Source organism: Cyprinodon variegatus, unplaced genomic scaffold (genome assembly GCF_000732505.1).
Source record: "Cyprinodon variegatus isolate N-32 unplaced genomic scaffold, C_variegatus-1.0 Scaffold105, whole genome shotgun sequence".
Lineage (NCBI taxonomy): Eukaryota > Metazoa > Chordata > Actinopteri > Cyprinodontiformes > Cyprinodontidae > Cyprinodon > Cyprinodon variegatus.
In genome coordinates this window covers 244,980-263,592 of record NW_015150558.1, presented here as the reverse complement: position 1 = coordinate 263,592, position 18,613 = coordinate 244,980, and the positions used below count along the sequence as shown (strand labels likewise).

Sequence of the window (18,613 nt, the reverse complement as noted above, 5' to 3'; positions counted from 1 at the left end):
TTTAGAAGTTTTTTAGTCTGTAAAAAAGAAGTTTTTGAGGAAGAAGAAGAAGAAGTAGTATTTTTTTTTTTTTTGACTTTAGAAACTCAGAAGCTGATCAAATATCGGGTTAAATATCGGTGGGGTGGCCGATGTCCGATATTCAGTTTTAAGGCCGATACTGATAGGGGGCCGATTATATCGTGCATCCCTAGTTAGGATCTGAGCCAGCATGGAGAAAGACAGCTAGGACTGATTCAAAGCACTCTTTAGAAAAATAATGAACAATCTGGGATTCACATGGAAAATAATAGAATATAATCTACTTTTTCTAGATCTTTGTTCATTTGCATAGTTTCTCTTAAATAAACACATTCTCAGAAAGTAAATAGTTTTTATATATTAAAAATATATAAAACGCTTCTCCTTTATTAAACTATTAAACTGGTACATTATGTTTTTAGCTTTGTGACGCCATATTGGAGCATGGAAACACAGATTTACTTTCACAGCCTTAGAAGGGAAAGATTTATTTTGAAATTATGTTTTGTTTTATAAAGTGTTTTTGTAATGTTTTTGTTGTTTGCATTCATATAAATATACTGGTGTGAAAACTTAGTATATGATTGATTGGTTTTTGGTGTAAATCTATTTTGGATTTATAGCGCCCCCTGGAGAAAACTCCACCAGCCCCTGCTGGTTCTGATGGCATTTTAGAGAAACGATTTTTATCAAAAACATAATTAATGTGCATAAATGAGAAATACCTGTAGTACCATACATGTAAAAGGAGGTTTATGGGGCCCCCAGGAACTCGGGGCCCTGGGCATCCGCCTAGTTTTGCGTAATGGTAAATCCGCCCCTGCATCAGAGCTCTTTAGAGAAAGAATGTGGTTCCGTTCTGAGCGGATCCGTCTCACCTGTCGGCCCTGGTTCCGGAAGAACTCGCCGGAGTTCTCGATGACCTGTTCGTCCGACAGCAGGCTGTAGGGCTGCTCCTTACACAGAGTGAAGATCTCCCACAGCGTCACGCCAAATGCCCACACGTCACTGGCAGTGGTGAACTTACCCTGGAGGAACCAGGAGAACCTTCAGAACTTCTCATTTCAGGAGAACAAACTTTAGTTCTGAATGCAGCAGAAATGTGTTGCTGAGTTTAGATTCATGATTTCATCAGCAGCTGATTTTTCTCTGATATGTCAGATTCCTCCTGGCTGTGGCTTTTTACCAGACTTAGGTTAGATGGATGACGGTGAATGTTTAAAAATTCACCCATTATATATTGAAAAAAAGCAGATTCATAATAATTCAACCAACTTCATTAACAGGAAGGAAGCTTCCTTATCAATAAGTTTCCTTATTGAACCTTTATTCATCCACTGGGGGCTGAACCAGCTCACAGTTATCAGACTATTGACTGACAGAAACTGATTAGTGCGGACTGAAGAATAGATTCATAAACAAAATATAGAACCATAAATGAAAAGATTTTTTTATAAGAGCAACATAAATGTTTTCTACAAGAATAAATAAATAAAAAAAAATTGAGTGTAATGTTTGAGCTGGATATGATGAAATAATAAGAATAAAAAAAATAAATCTAGAGTAAACAAATGAAAGAAAATGTAAAATATTTAAACTGATAAGATTGTTGATTTTTCTTGCAAAATACTAAAAATATAACTTAAATTTAACAATGAAGGGAGTGAAAAAAATTAATGGCAGCGCTTTTATTTTGAAGAGATTCGTTGTTCTAGCCAGGCCAGACTGACTGACTGCTTCACGTCAGCCAGTCAGCCAGTAAGGCTCAAAACAGACGGACCAATCACAGCGCGGCAGGCAGTCCTTTAATGCAAAATAACTGTAAGATAACCTTTAAGATTTCAGCTGATCTGCAGCAACATGTTATTAAAGATCTGTACTTTACTAAGTATTTTTATTTAATCAAGACTTTAAAAAATATTTTCACTATTCTTAATAATCTGATTAATTTTTATTTGCTACAAATTAAAATATGAGCAGAACTGATTGTACATGGATTTATTTCTGTAAACAAGAAATCCATTTCATGCTTTAGTTTCTCTAAATGGATGAGATGCTTATTTCTGTATTTATTGTTTCTATATTTATTTATTATTATATTTAATTCTAAATATGTGATCAATCAAAATCACCACTAAAGCATTCTACTTTATTGGTGGGAAAGCAGAGTTTTAGCTTGTAGGTGATTTGGACCCAATGAATTGTAGTTATCAAGTTTCCCTCTCAGACAGTGAACATATTTCACTGTTTTCTTACAGAAAGAACTTCTAGTTTTCTCTGCAAAAGCACGGCAGAGGATGCATGGTGTTATACATCACAGCTATTGTGTTACTCTGAGTTCTTCTGGACAGAAATGTTTGAATTCCAGGTTTTCTAAAGCGGCTTTTCAACTAATTCTACCTCAATTGATTTTACCCAAAGAGACGAAGAGAGAAACAGTTTCTTTTACTTGTTTCTATCTACAAAAATACTTTTACTTTCCCATGTATTTTTTTCACTTTTACTTAAATAATTTTCTTTACAGTAGTTTTCACTTTACCCTAAAGTTATTTTCTGCTGAAGAATTTGCATCTTTTAGTTTCTATTCATCTTTTCAGTAACTAAATATGCTTAAGTTGATGCACCAGTTATATTTCCAGCACAGATTTGCTCATTTTTCAGTAATTTAAATACCTCCAGTCTGTCTTTGTTCCTCATTGGTTTTTCTGATCAGCTATTTAACAGGATTTTGGATTCTTTGAATAAAGTTTTCCTTTCAGAGGATTTTCCACATTACTATCTGCACCACAAGTAGGAACATGGAGGAACAACCGGAAGGAAATGAACAAACTGCAAGTTTTAGTTGTTAAAACAATGTAGAAACTATAAAAAAGATAATTAGTGATATTTGAAGGATTGTTTGCTCTGATTGTTTTTAAAAAACATGGGAACTAAGGGACATCTGCGGACAGATGCTAACTCCTAATCTATAGGCCTCAGATGGAGGACCCCTCCCCCCTCCTCACCAGTAGGATGCTCTCCCAGGCCATCCATCGGATGGGCAGCACGGCCCGGCCCTGGATCCGGTAGTAGTCGCTGCTGTAAAGGTTTCTGCTCATGCCAAAGTCAGCGATCTTGATGGTGAGGCGGCGGTCCAGCAGGCAGTTCCTGGTGGCCAGGTCCCTGTGCACGAAGTTCAGAGACGCCAGGTACCTCATCCCAGAGGAGATCTGCACCGCCATGTGGAGGAGATCCGACAGGCTGCAGGGAAGGAAGAGAGTCAGGGGTGAGGAGGAGGAAGGACAGAAGGTTGGACATAACGACCGGAGGAGGAGGGGCCACCTGACGGAGGGGATGTTGTTGGCGTGCGTCAGCGTGCTCTCGATCTCCCGCTGAGACAGGAACATGTTCAGGTCTCCGTTCTCCATGTACTCCGTCACCATGCAGAGCGGGTCGGAGGAGACGCAGACGCAGAGCAGCCGGATGATGTTTGGGTCGTCCAGACGGGACATGATCTTTATCTCCTTCAGGAAGTCATTCCTGAGGGACGGACACAGAGGAGGACAGAGGAGGGAGGAGGACAGGGGAGGAGGACAGGGGAGGAGAAATATTCAGAGCTTATTGTCTTCAGTCGGAACCTAAACTCAGAACAGAAGCAGACAGGAACCAGTCCATGTATTATAAAATATTATTATTAAAATGTTTCAGATTTTAGAAAATGTGTTTATAAACTGTGACTCAGAAATGACAGAGATTCATTAGAGAGGGAAATATTTCAGTTTGTATCTAAAGTTGGTTTTTGCTCCTCTGGTCAGACACTGATGTGACCAGTTGGTCTGATCTCCATTAGCTTTAATCTCTGCATCTTGAAAGCGTTTCAGGAGATTTCTGCAGCTGTAGTCCTGAACAGGTTCTGTTGTTTGATCTGTTCTGATTCTCCCCAAAACTCTAGAAGAAGTGATGCTTCACCTAGCTGAAGTCAGCCCTACTGTGCAGTTTGATTCTAGGCCAGTTTTTCCTTCCACTAAACTTTCCAATCTCATGCTACGTTCAGACCTCACACAGCAGGAGCAGCTAAAACGCACACACTGCTTCATTTTTGATGCTTGTCCAAGTTAAGTTCTGAACCTGAGTGAAGTTGCCCCCCCACCTTCTTCAAATCAGACAAAATTAATGTAAAACGTTTGTGCAGAAAAAATTTTCGTTTGTGCCGCTATCAAAATTATATAATCATAGGTTAGCAACTTATAATTTATATGAAATTCAGAGTTTCAGAATGAACAAATGTTCACTGACCTTTGATGCTGCTTCCACAAACAATTATTATTATCATTAAAATGATAGCAGTACAAAAAATGCATATTCTTTAAAATATGCATTTTAAAATTTTTAATATATTTATTTTAAATATTTTATATGTAAAATTAATTCTAAAATTTTATATTTTTGTATGGCAATTTTCATTTGTACTGCTATCATTTCAATGATATTAATAATATTTTGTAGAGGTCTTTAAAGGTCAGTTAACATCTGTTTTTGCTGCACAAACGGAGCTGAGTTAATTGACACCCATTTCGTCTGATTTGAAGAAGGTGGGGGGGCCAACTTCACTCAGGTTAGTTCTGACGTGCAGCTGAAGCGTCTTTGCTGCTCTGGCTGCGCGGTGGTAAAGTGGGTCTGATGCACGGTGGGCGGAGCTACCCTATCCTTTCTCTGCCTGGAACAATGGCAGCTTTATTAGCTGTGATCAGCGGGTAGAAAGTAGTTAGAATCTATGTTGAAGTGAGAAAGTCCTCCTGAAAACATGGTCTGTGCAGTCAGTTCATCCAGATTACCATCCTGCCTTCAAAGATTATTTCTCTGTGGGAGCCGCTCAGACCCCCACATACCGGCGCTGCGCTGTCACTGGGAATCCCCAGCAGCAGCTGCCTCAGGCCCGCTCGCCACTTCATGGTTTTCCGCTGCTATTCCCAGCAGCTGGAAGGAGTTTTTCACGTACGTAATCCAAACTGCAGGAACCAGAATAATAAAAGCAAACATATTCTGCCAGAAGGTTTCTACGTTTGAAGTTAATTTAGGCGTTAATAAACTGTTTCAAAGGAGTGATCATAGCGCTCTGCATCAGCAGTGCTGTGTCTGACTCCCTGCCAGCTCCCAGATCAGCTTCTCTGATTGGCTGATGCAGCTAAAGTTACATTTTTCCAACTTCAGCAGCTGCTGTTTCTAAAGCGCTTCACGTGCCACCGATGCTCATGAGGCTCTGCTCCTGCTGCTCTAATGCGCTGCAGGATCGTTTGCTGCACCTTGATGCAGGTAAACCATTGACTTTACATGTAAACTAGTTACTTCTTTCCTAGGATTATGCGCCATCATCAGGTCCATAAAGAAACAACCTTCTATAAAGGTTCTGATGTCCTATCAGAACCAGGGATGCACTGATATGAAAATCTGGACCGGCGTCTTTAAACTGTATTAATATTATGACCAATTAGCAATATATCTCTACTATATAAGACCCAAAAACCTTTGCTGCATTGCAGTAAAACTAGTAAAACTATTCATTCATAAACTTGAAGTATTTTAATTGAATTATTAAAATGAATTAAATTCTCCTTTACTGAGACGTATCAGATGTTTGTCTGCTCTGATCAGCTTGGTTTGGGTTAAATCCATCCTATAATATGATGATGATGATGATGATGAGGAGGAGGAAGCAGCTCACCTGGCCTGACTCGTAGCGTCGGCCCTCAGCTGTTTTACCGCCACCAGCACCGAGCGCCCGTCTCTGTCAGGGAGGGGCGATCCTTCCCCCAGGAACTCTGGGAGTCCCTCCGCCTCACACAGATGGACCTGCACAGCAGAGCAGCAGCTGATGAGCAGGAATCTTCCTCCTGAGGTCCTCCAGAGATGCTGAACCCGTCCCTCACCTCTCCAAACTGGCCCTCCCCCAGCTTCTCCCTGAAGATCAGCTGATGGCGCGGGAACTCGGCGGCGGAGATGTCCTTTCTGGTCAGCGAGTCCACGGTCAGCGCCGGGACGGCGTACATGTTGCTGCCGGTGACGCCCTGCAGCCGGACGATGTCGGTCTCTGCGTAGTGCGGCGCGTTGCTATTGAAGGACTGGTGGGGGGTGCACTGGGTGATGTCGGGCTCGGCGTAGCCCCCCCCACAAGCTGCGAGATGATAACAGGCTTTATTTAGTTCAGCAGCAGAACCAGTTAAGGTTAAACCTCTGATTATAGATTATTTAATAAAATTAGAAGAAACCAAAAGAATGAATCTATGATTGAAACCATAAAAACATATTCATTAATAGATATTCATGTGGTGATAGGAGGCATCAGTGATGCTGATAAAACTGTCAGAGCTCAGTTATAGAAACATTGTTACAGTAAAATATGAATAAATGATAGTAAAATCTAATAATGAGGTATCAAAGTGTGGCCTGACGACTCGTTATCGAGTCAGACTCTCTGCTGAAGTTCTGAGGCGATATTCTGGATTCTCTGTCCTCTGATCAAAACGTCACACCTTTCATCTCTTACCGCGAAGCCATCCTGGCGTGTCGTGACAGGAAGTCAGCAGGAAGAGGTCATAGAGAGGGTTACCGAGGAAGAGCGCTGGAGGAAGAGGAGACACGGAAAGAGGCAGAGAGAGCTGGGAGGAAAAGGAGAGAAACACTGCAGCGTGAATGGGCATGCTGGGAGACGAGGACAGGGAGACAGACAGAACCACAGAGGGACTGATGAAGGACGTATCTACAGTCAGGCTGAAGAGGAGGCGATAATAACCCTGATGCTCTCCTTTAACGGCCACCAGGGGGCGAAGTGGAGCAGGATGTCTTTAGTTTGGTTTAAGCTTCTTTAAAGGAATAGTACACCCAAAACATGACTAGCCTTCATTTTCTACTCACCCCCATGCTGAACAACACTCTGGAGTACTTTTTTGATATCTCAAATGCATCTGGAGATCTGGGAGGCTTCTTGCTGTCTGCTGACATTCAAATAATGGAGGTCTATGGCGCCCGAGGCAGAAAGGTCCATAAAAGTCCACAAAAAACGTGTCAATATTCCTCCATACTGCTCGTCCAATGTATTCCAAGTGTCCTGAGTGGGTAGCATCCAGAATTTACTCGAAACGAAGTCATTTAGAATGTTTTTAGAGCATAAACAGTAGTGTATAGGATTTCCTAAAAGCGCGTTCACGAGTCTACGGAAACCAGCAGACCAAACCAGATGAAAGTGCGCATTCAGCGTCTGCTCTGCCGATAATGCAAGCGTAGAAGAAGAAATGTGCTGTTTACCTGTGCAAAGAAAGAAACAACGAAAGAAAAATGTCTGAGGACTTCAGTGTTGAGGAAGAGCATGAGTTCTTTGCCGAGCTGAATGCGCACTTTCATCTGGTTTGGTCTGCCGCGGTTTCCGTAGCGCCGTGAACGCGCTTTCAGGAAATCCTATACACTACTGTTTATGCTCTAAAAACATTCTAAATGACTTCGTTTCGAGTAAATTCTGGATGCTACCCACTCAGGACACTTGGAATACATTGGACGAGCAGTATGGAGGAATATTGACACGTTTTTTGTGGACTTTTATGGACCTTTCTGCCTCGGGCGCCATAGACCTCCATTATTTGAATGTCAGCAGACAGCAAGAAGCCTCCCAGATCTCCAGATGCATTTGAGATATCAAAAAAGTACTCCAGAGTGTTGTTCAGCATGGGGGTGAGTAGAAAATGAAGGCTAGTCATGTTTTGGGTGTACTATTCCTTTAAGGAGAATAATTTCAGCAGATTTATTCATTTATCTCTTATATTTCTCAAATATCTGGTAAATGAAGACCAGAACTAAATACCTGGTTCTATTAGAAGAGACTGGATGAGTCAAACTATTTGTTAGCAAAAACTGAATAAACCAGTCAATTCCCTAACAACTAAGAAAAATCCCATCGGCATCCTGCTGGGATCCAGTTTAAAGTGGATTACTGGTTCTGGTTCTGCTGGTGGAGTTCAAACAATCGTTTCCAGGTGACTGTTCTGGCTGCTCCATGTGGGCAGGTTTACCTGAGGCCTCGGCGCTCTGCGACAGCTCCGGCAGCTTGTTCCTCAGAACCGCCGGGTTCTGGTACTGCGGGTCCAGCAGGAAGACCCTCTCATAGTGCGGATCAGTGTTGGTTGGACCTAAAGGACCAGATTATCAGAGGAGGAAATGATGTTTTTAGGGAATCTTTCAGACATTTAATTAACTTTTTAAGGAAACTGCAGCATTTTCCAGAATTAGAAACTTCCTGATGGATTTATGAAAACATGGGAGGTTTATTTACAACCTTTAATACTCAAAATGAAAAATCCTTCCAGAAGACATTAGCAGAAATGTTAATAGTTTTAATGTTTAATTCACTGCAAAAACAATCTGAAATTAAGTAAAAATGTCTTAAATTAAGCGTATTAACCCTTAAATTGACCACGTAAATAAGATAGTTTGCCAATGGGATGAGTATTTTTACACTTAAAATAAGTTAATTAGATAACATGCACTTGAAATAAGACAATGCAATTGATTTTTCTTATTTCAAATGTAAATTGTCGTGTTCCATTGGCAAAGTGTCTCATTTATCTCCTCAATTCAGGATAAAATGCACTTATTTTAAGAACAAATGACTTATTTAGATTTACATTTTTTGCAGTGTTGGAGTTACAAAATGTATACATGAGAGTAAACTAAAGTATAAAAACTCATCCAAAGATGTCTGGATGTTAGATTTGGTCTTTATTAGACGCCTGAATCTGCTTTAGAAATTGAATAAATGGAGAAATTAGATTTTTGTTTAGATTAACAAAATGTGACAGTTGGAAATTAGTCTATTTTTTTCTGATTATTTCCTGTGGCGTCAAATAAAAAAGTCCAAATAATTCCTTTCCTTACTTAAGTAGACTTTTTGGCTTTCTATACTTTACTGGATTCATTATATTTTAGACAACTTTTCACTTTCTACTACTCACATTTTAAAAATCAGCTTGTCAGTTTTGTTTCATTTAAGCTGTTGGTATTTGAAAAAATTAAAATCCATCAAAAAAATATGTTTCATCCAATCAATTAATTTCTTTGTGGTGCTGCCCCAACTTGTTGTTCACCACAAACCAAAATAAATTTTCAAAATTTCAAGATCATGCAAAGTGAAATGTGACACTTTTACCATTAGTTATAAAACTAAGAAAATAAAGTCTAAGGAAGTTCTTCTTCATCCAGAATTGTAGAAAAATGTTCCTTTAATAGAGCAGAGCAGTAAAACAGTTTTTCCTGCATTACTTTTATACTTTAAGTAGTGTTAAAAATGGTACTTTTAAACTTTTACTGGAGTAAAAAGCTTGAATTGATCCTCTAACTTCTACAAAAGTGATTTTAAACAGCAGGATTTATACGTCTACTGGAGAAATAAACATTTTGATTCGTCTGATTACTTCTTTCTGTGCAAACGAGGCTTTAGTTTGCACCAGATGAGCCTCATAAAAGACGTGATGAAATCCAGTTTTAGTCTGTTTTTGTTGTCATTGAATTTATTCTTTAGAAATCCTGAGATTTATCTACATTTCCCCCATTTTTTGGGGAAGCACGGTTTTTAAACATGATAACTAGAGTTAATATTTGGGGGGTTTCCTCCATAAACTTCCCACCATGGCTCTCTGGACTGTTGGCCCTATAGAACCGCTCTAAGTGGCTCAGGTCTGCAGACCACCTCCTTCTCACAGACCCTCGCCGTTCACTTTCTGACGGCCAGCAAGAAACACGGACTTCCTTCAGAGCTGCCTCGTTGCTATGCTAAAGGTTGGAGATAATATTTCTCCTCTTCTTTCCTCCTGAAACCATCCGTTCTGCTTCCACCTCCATTCCTCACAGGCAGGATGATGTCATCAAAGCTGCAAACGTCAACCTTTTTTCCTCCGAATGTGACGACAGTCAATGCAGTGAATCCCTTCCACCTGAGCTTCATCAGACCAGATGTCCCCTAATTAACGTCCCTGAGTCTATTTGAAGGAAAACCTCGAAAAAGTTTATCTCCTGCAAACTGCAGAGCATGTGAGCCACTGGGCTGAATCCAGATATCCCATCCAGATAAAGATGTCATCACCCCCCAAAAACTGACACCCCCCCTGAGGGAACATTGAACTAAACATACAAGCTTTCCTGCAGAGGGAGGAAGCTCCACCCATCAGCCCATTTATGAGCCAAACATGGCCTCCAGTCACTGTTATCGCTTCCTGAATGAGCCGCGGATCAGCGGCTGGTCAGGCTGCTGCAGATAAAGACCACATGCATCTGTCAGCACTCTGGATCTGCATCCAGCCTCGGGAGCAGTGGAGCCAGCAGCTGGAAAACCGTTTGTCCTGACAGACGGAGGCCCCGTCACAGAGATGACTTCTGTGTCGTTCCCCTTCTGCCGACAAATATTTCCTCCATTTGAGCTCCAGAGGTTTCCACTGATGGCCGTTAAAACAATTACGGCTCATCTCATGGCTACATCAGGCCTCTGAGGAGGAAAAGATCTGTTTTTCAGTGAGAAACATGATGTAGCTGTTTGCTCTTTCTGCTCAGAACATAACAAATATCAGGCTTAAAGGCCAGGTCACGTAGATTTATGCAAGCTTTTCGCTCTGAGTCTAAAGATATTTTCACTCTGAAGTAAAATATATGATTAATTTAAAGTAAAACTCTACCTGCAGGAGGATGCCTGGACCGTGGAGGCACCGGGGGGGTCTGCAGGATTATGGTGTCGCTGCAGGACGACAGCCGGACCGTCATCTCCTCGTCTGGAATCTGACGAGGAGCCTGGAGCAGAAACATTAAGTTTCAATTTCATAAGAAATCAATCAAGAAATTTCATAAGAAATCAATCAAGAAATCATTCCTCATCTACCTTTTCCAGCACCTTGCAAACACACTGGCACCACAGGATGAGGAAGATGATGATGACCAACAGGAGGATGATGGTCACCAGGCAGCCGATGAGGATGGGCGTGTTCCCCTCATCTGAAGTGCTGCTGTTTGATGGAGCGGCTGCTGAAGAAACATGAAGGTTTCTGCAGGGATCTACCATCTGGGAGAATGAGGTGCCTAAAGTATGGAGGCGAGTGGTTTTACCCGTATTATTGCTGGGCTTTGGTGAAGGTGTCATGGTGTTTTCCTCATCTCCTGGAGCAGAGGTCCTCATCATGGGTGGTTGTGTTGGAAGTATGATGTCTTCTAGTACGGAAAAAGAAAAAAACATATGTTAAACTTTGTGGTAAATCAGTAAAAAGTGGAGGACTAAACACGCAGCCCTGAGGTACGCCAGTGCTTCCAGTTTATTACCTGACTGAAAGGAGATCTCGCTGAACATCATCCAAACGTCTGCATAGTAGAAGCGGCAGCGGATGGACCTGGCGGTGCGGCAGTTTAGCGGCACCGTGACGTAACGGGCGCTCGGGTTCCTGTCGTCCAAAATGGTGGCGAAGGAAACCGGCTCTGGCTCCCAGCTGGCGGTGAGGTGGGGCTTAAACCAACAGGACACGGAGGAGAAGATCTTCACGCCGCGGGTGAACATGTTGTTACTGTGGACCTGGATCAGTTCGGAAACAACGGTGAGTAAAAGAGAATCTGGGAAAAGGTGGAACAACATCAGCTGAGTTGAAGATATAGACGGAGGAGACACATCTTAATGGACGGTAAGGAGACATCCAAGGACCAGGTTCATTTTTATCTGATCATCAACTAGATCTTTTAATATTGTTTAAGATCAACCAGTTTGCTTTTCTGAACATCATTGACACACATTGCTTCAATCAGGACTTCTATGTGCTGCTTAGAACCGGAGTTCTGTCAATACGCATGTTCAAGACCTCAGATTTACGTTTATCCGTTTAGTTTAAAATTGATTTTAAACTATCTCAATGGACATGTATCCCTTTAGTCATGTACAAAGAAATAATTTAAGGTTAGATCACCATGCGCTGCAAAAAACACCAAAAAGTGAGTAATTAAATAGTTTTTTTTGTACATGACTAAGGGGATACATGCTCGTTGAGGTAGTTTAAAGTCTATTTTTCGTACAAAATAAAGGGATAAATGGGTTTTGACCGACTTTAGAACCGGCTCGACTATTTTCTTAATGAGGATAAAAAGTTCCCTATCAGCTCAAATCACACAACCTGCTCCAACATATAAATAAATGATCCGGACATATTTTAAATGTAGAAGTTATTATTCTGCTTGGTTAATGGTCCCAGTTGGTCTTTCAGCTCCAGATTTTCAAGATTGGGGCCAAGTTTTTATTGGTTCCACCAGAAACAAGTTCTGGAATAGAAGCTTGCCTCAACTGGTGGGAAACAACCTTAGCACCAGTGATGGAAGCCATTTAGTCAGATCACCCATTAAATGTCTTTGATGTGGCAGGTTTTTGGAGGTGGGAGGTGTTACAGTCCACTTTTGGTGGATAGGCTTAGTTTTGATCAGGAAGTGTCAGCATTGATTTGTAAGATCACCTGTTCTGCTCACCTGGGGAGTTCCAGTGTGTGGGTGATGGGGAAAGTCTACTTTTTTCTGTCCATTTTAAGCTTTGGATGGTTTTTGTTCTCTTTTGCCTTCAATTACAGCTTGAACCTGTGGATTGATTTTTATGCTGCATTGCATGATGTTTTGAAGATCAATAACAGTACAAGGATCTTAACTGCAGCTTGGAATGAAGTTATGAATAGCAAGTGCGTCAACGAGAATTCCCCTATTCAGCCGCTCGGCGACTCAGTTTGTTTGCCTGTCGGCAATACCATCTACAGATGTCCTCTCAATGCTTTGAGGTATGATGATCCTGAGGCACGTTTGGATGTTTGGAAAATCATCAGACATGTCTGGGCTACTTTTCTTCAGCAAAACTGGTACAACTGGTAACAGAAAGGACTAAGGATGAGGAACGATTAGGTCATCCTTCAGAGATGGTTTTAGAACGGTCCTTGGACCATCATCCTGCTCTGGTTTTAGTCCCAAACTGAAGGCTGGATATTATTCTAGAGGATTTTCAGACAAAAAGCACAACTCCTGGAATTCCACTCTCCATCTGCAGGTTTACTAGTGGTTCCTAGAATTTCTAAAAGTAGAATGGGAGCCAGATCTTTTAGTTATCAGGCTCCTATCCTGTGGAACCAACTACCAGTTTTAGGTTATCCTGAGCTATCTGTATAGTTATGCTGCTATAGGCTTAGACTGCTGGAGGACATAGGGACCCCTTTTTCATCATTCTGCTTCATTCTATCTCTATTCTCCCACTCTGCAGAATCTGTTAGTTCAATCTCTAACGTTCTGCTCTCTCTGCTTTTTCTCATAGTAGCTTCATCTGGTCTGTTCCTGTTTGGCTGTGACTCCATCCTGGAGAGAAATATCAGCTGTGCTGCTGCCATCAACACCTTTGTTTCTAGATGTTGGAGCTTGGCCTGTTTTCCAGTGTAGTCCTGTTTCTCTGACTGTGACTAACTGGATGTGCTCTCTTCATCCTCTGACATGGGAGCTGGCTCGGAGCTCGTCTGCCTGGCTGTGTGTTTCCTGGACGGGGCCGCCTGTGGAGCTGGTTGACAGTTGCCTTTTGTATCTATGCTTCTTTTTCTATGTCTGCTTCTGTCTCCTTGAACCCCAGTGGGCCTCAGCAGATGGCCGCTCACACTGAGCCTGGTTCTGCTGGAGGTTTCTTCCTGTTCAAAGGGAGTTTTTCCTCTCCACTGTCGCTACAAGCATGCTTAGTGTGAGGGATTGCTGAAGAGTCAATGAGTCGATGCAATCAGCTGGTTTTCCTTAGATAGAAAACTTTGAATCAATCTGACTGGATGATCTGGTGAACTGGAAAGTGCCTTGAGATGAGATGTGTTGTGAATTGGCGCTATAGAAATAAACTGAATAGAATTTAATTGAATCCTGCTTCTGTCAAAAGTCTTAGTTTAAAAATCTGAGGCAAAAACAGTTTTAACAACATTTGTGCAACCTCTTCACTTGTTTATTATTTCCTTATGTAAGAGGAAGCATTAATGGCTGCCAGATCTCTACCAGTTTTATGGATGTTTCAAACAACATGATGAAACAACTTTAATCTGAAAAGACGGGTCACGTTACAAACCTTCATGTAGGTAAAGTTCCTCCGTTTGTCAAACACAAACTCCATCTCCACGTATCCCTGAGTCCCCGGCGTGTCGTTCCTCCAGCCCAGGTAGTCGTACCCTAACCACACGTTGTTCTGGTGGGTCCTCAGGAAGTTGTCCAGTCCCGTCACGCCGTCCGTCAGCTGACCCAGACCTCCAAGCAGCCTCCTGTCAGGAGAGACGACTGTGAGGCAGGGGGAACGGAGAAACTGGATCCCTTTGCTGTCTAAGGAGACCCACCGCTTCTCACGGACGCCGTCATACGTGGAGTCGTTGAGACTGATGTGGGGATTCCCAGGTAACGCCATGAGCTGTCCCTCTGGAGCGCTGTAGGAGATCAGGCCATCTGGAGACAACAGAGGAGGAAACCTGCAGGGTTCTGCTTCAGATTGTACGGAGCTAAAGGGACAAAAGTTTAACTCGGAGTAACAAACTGCAAAAAACTTGAATCTGAGAGTTTTTCTGTTGTGTTTTTTTTTAGCAAAACTTTTTTACGTTCGTTTTTTTTTGTGGTTTTGGACAAACTATTTCAGGTATACATTTTATTTGAGAAAAAAACATTTTCGGGTTCAAATTATTATTTTAAACCAACTTTACGGCCCTAATTTAGCTCCATAGAATTACATTATTTAAAGATATCCACAGAGAACCGTCTAAAATGCTCTATAGTGTCTAAACCAGTGGCGTCCACAGTCCGTCCTCCAGGGACGTTCTGGTCTAAATGACCTCCACCGACACCGAGGAGGTCCTTCAGAACCTTTACTTTGGGTTTGTTAGAGGAGGGTCGGGTCTGAAAACAGGCAGTACTCTGGAGGTCTGGTTCTGGAGTTCAAAGCTCCAAAATGTGTCCAACTGGTCGGGTACCTTCCCAGGGACATCCGTAAAGCTCCACCCTCATGCACACCGTGGTGGCCCGGCTGACAGGGATGACGCGGACGAAACGCGCGATGATGGCCGGCTTCAGGTCGTTGGAAGAAACGCCGTAGGTGTCCTTGTTTCCTTCCAGGACCTGAGTGGAAATATGAGGGAAAGACATCTGAGGCTGATCTGGGGAGGAAACGTCCACAATAAAGGACAGTTCACTGATCTGACAGCTGGGCATTCACTCAGACAGAAAGCTGATTTACTTTTTATCTACATCTGTTAGATCTATACGACAGAAATGTTACAGATTAAAGATTATGGACAAAGTAAAAACAGATTTTTGTGTTTTTAAGACACAGAACAACCTAAAATTAGAAGAAACATCATCATCATCATCACCATCATCAATGATTGTATATGATTTCACTCCATGAATGACAACATATGAAACAAAAAATAAATTAAAAAATTTATATCGGTATCGGCAAATTTCTCAAACTGCAATATCGACATTGTATCGGAAATTAAAAACTAGCCGCGAGATCTAGAATCAAAGCTCAGATTCCAGAGGCGTTCATGTAAAGCATGTTGATAAAAAAAAATTATAAAAAAAAAACCTTCATGGGATAAATATGATTAAAACCAACGGAATAAAAAACACACATATACATGAAGGTGAGTATAAACTGTTTTCACTCATGATTTTTTTCCAGCAAGTAGAAATTTCAAGATCGATCTCAAACAAACCTTATTGTCAAAGGATTAACAGCTGCATGTTTAAATAGATCAGACAGCTGAAGGAATGCCATACCTATAATAGCCAGAACTGAGGCAGAATCAGGGTTAGAAATCTGTGTGAATCTATTAGAAAAAAACATTTTAGAGCCTTTAGAACCACAATTAGTTCAACACTGGATAATCTGGACCAACAATAAAGTTGTGTCCTTATTTCTTGTCTAAAATAAACAACGAGGAACATTTTGAACCCTGGAGGCCAGAAACAGTGACTGATGAGCAGGAATCAGGGACCCAGTTTGAACTCTACAACCACTTGTCATGATCTAATTCCATTCTCGTGCTAAGCTCCGCCTAGTTCTCATTACCTGCTCATGTGATCCACCAACTTCAGCCTCTATTTAACCTGCCTACTCCCAGTCTAGCCTCGTGAGACCATCCTGATCTCGCAAGCTTTCAAGGTTTCACTCGCAAATCAGTCTGGAGACTCTCCGTTAAAGAAAATTTGGAGCCGTTCACCAAACGAACGTCCAATCAGCGTTGGCTTTGAGGCGGGTTGAGGTGTGACGCAACGAGAAGCGCGACAGTTCAGTCTAAAGAACATGGCGGCTTCAGCCGATGAAACTAGCGTTAGCGTGGCTATCGAGCAAGTTTTATGGGAATTACAGAGTATTTCTTCACTGAAAGAAGAGCAAAACACTGCTCTGGAGGCTTTTCTCAGAGGAAAAGATGTTTTTGCTCTTCTCCCGACTGGTTTTGGCAAGAGTAGCCTGGCTTGTGGTTGTGTTTTCGTCGTCGCTCTGTTAGTACGTCATATGCTTCGTTGATCTGATTGGTTTATTTGGCCCGTCTTTCACCAACATAGGCCAATCAGCTAACCAGTATTTTCGCCCCTTCCCAAAATTACTTCTACGGAAGGTTTCCAGATGGATATGCGGAGCAAATCCATCTGATGTAGTCAGGTTACTCCCAGTCATCAGTGCCAGATAATTCAAGCCTTTGGATAGAGTTCCTGATCCTGACCCATTCTGCCTGGACCTCTGACCCTGCCTGTCTGATCTTTTTGCCTGACCTCTCCCCAGATTTCTGCCTGCCTGTGAACCAAACCTGGAACTGTTTCGCGACTCTCTTCTGGACTTCCCTTCAATACTCCTTCAGACCTCTGACCTCCTGGTTCTGACTACAGAGCACGTCTTCGACATTGGCTTCGTCTTTGCCCCCTGGATTATTCCTTCATTCGTTCATCTGCTTGTTTCTGATCTCCTGCCTGTTCTCCATCCTCCAGGAAATCATAGTCTGGGACTGTCTGGGGGTCGTCTGCCACGTCTTGTTGGCAGCCGGCTGTCTTGAACCAACAGGTTAGTGACTCACGTGTTCATTATCATCCTCCGCCACATAGACATGGTCACTAACCTGTAGTTTCCTCCTGCAGAGGTTCCTGCCTTAGACGCCCATGCTGTTCACATAAGGCTGCAACTGATTATTTTGCAAATCGATTAATCTGTTGATTATTTTTTGATAATAATCAGTTAGCCAAAAAAGGCTTTTTACAAAATCAAACCCAGAGAAATTAAAACTTTTCCACTTGAGGAGGTCTGAATAGAGGAGAGTGACAGATGATGATTTAAATGAAAAATGTTTGCATTTTTTTTTTTTTTTACAGTTTTAATATAATTCCTGCTCTAAGTGGGTCTCTCTGTCAGTTAACTATACTCCAGTTAACGATGAATCGATTACTAAATTAGTTGACGATTATTTGAGTAATCGATTAAACTGATTAATTGCTTCCGCCATGCTTCCACCTCAGTTATTTGGTGGCTGTCGTTTTTGGGTCGCTCACCTCATTTCCCAGCCGGTTCTTCCAGGACTTCCACAGCTGTCCGTCCCGGCTGTAGTTCAGACGGTACTCTTGAGAGAACTCCCTCCCCTGACCTTTGCCCCACCGGCCCTGTGTGCCGACCAGCGTCAGGAAGGTGAGTCTGCGCAGGTCGATCTGAGCAGAAAACCCAAACATTTGTAGAGATTTAGGGAGGTAAAACATTTCACGTTAACGTTTCATTTTCAGTTCCTTTCTTCCCTGCAGATCTGATTGTTTTTGTTTTTATCAGCAGCATCACTTCCCATCAGACACGATCTTCATCCTGGAATGTTTGAGTATTACGGAGACGCTAATCATCCTTTCCCTCCATGTCTAGGTCGTTTAAAACCTGAACCCTGAGCTGCTGTTCACCTTGTTGCTTTAAAGGAGCAGAAACAAACCTGCAGGAACTCGGAGGCCGTAGACTCCCTCTGTTCTTTAGGACACCAGGCGCCGTCTCCTCCCTCACAGTTCAGCCTGGAGACACAGAGGACACATGTTGGGTTAATGTTCGTCGCTGAAGCTCCAAGCTTCAAAAACGGCTTTTTAAATGATCAAACTGTGACTGTGAGCAATGCATCTTAAATCTCTTTAAATAAAAGAGGCTTTATTTGACCAAACTCTGCTAAGAATGCTCCACAGCTAAGTGTCTCTTCCCTCTCATTGATCCCTAAAAGAATTTTCACCTCTAAAATGGCTAAACTATTATATTAGCAGTAATTTATCCTTTTTTTTAAACACCCAAAGGTTCATTTCTTGACTATCTGATTAGAAAATGCATAATTAAGCTGGTTAGCTTCTCATAGAGGTAAACTGTGAGACCAGATCTTGTTTTATGGTTTAATTTTTTGCAATAAAAATCTAAATTAAAAATCCTCAGCCTAATTTGGCGTAAATCATCAAAGCAGAAACCTGCCACCTACAGGTAGGACGCAGCCTGCTGCTTCACTGCATTACGCTGCTCCTTAAAGGAATAGTACACCCAAAACATGATTATCCTTCA

At 41.9% G+C, this 18,613-nt stretch overlaps 1 protein-coding gene across 2 annotated transcripts in view; it reads right to left on the bottom strand.

Moving 5' to 3' along the window:
- Positions 1–18,613, bottom strand: part of LOC107084664 (discoidin domain-containing receptor 2-like) — a 50,507-nt gene that overhangs the window by 2,956 nt on the left and 28,938 nt on the right. Inside the window, exons 4-18 of one of the 2 annotated variants that reach the window (XM_015374591.1) lie at positions 18,012–18,087; positions 17,593–17,745; positions 15,018–15,162; positions 14,394–14,499; positions 14,132–14,321; positions 11,347–11,593; positions 11,137–11,238; positions 10,913–11,055; positions 10,713–10,824; positions 8,061–8,177; positions 5,928–6,172; positions 5,723–5,850; positions 3,343–3,540; positions 3,027–3,261; positions 900–1,049 (exon numbers count right to left, since the gene is read on the bottom strand). In XM_015374591.1, coding sequence (XP_015230077.1) covers positions 900–1,049; positions 3,027–3,261; positions 3,343–3,540; positions 5,723–5,850; positions 5,928–6,172; positions 8,061–8,177; positions 10,713–10,824; positions 10,913–11,055; positions 11,137–11,238; positions 11,347–11,593; positions 14,132–14,321; positions 14,394–14,499; positions 15,018–15,162; positions 17,593–17,745; positions 18,012–18,087 — 2,347 coding nt within the window. The remainder of the gene's footprint in view (positions 1–899; positions 1,050–3,026; positions 3,262–3,342; positions 3,541–5,722; positions 5,851–5,927; positions 6,173–8,060; positions 8,178–10,712; positions 10,825–10,912; positions 11,056–11,136; positions 11,239–11,346; positions 11,594–14,131; positions 14,322–14,393; positions 14,500–15,017; positions 15,163–17,592; positions 17,746–18,011; positions 18,088–18,613) is intronic. The other variant, XM_015374592.1, reaches the window with a different exon arrangement.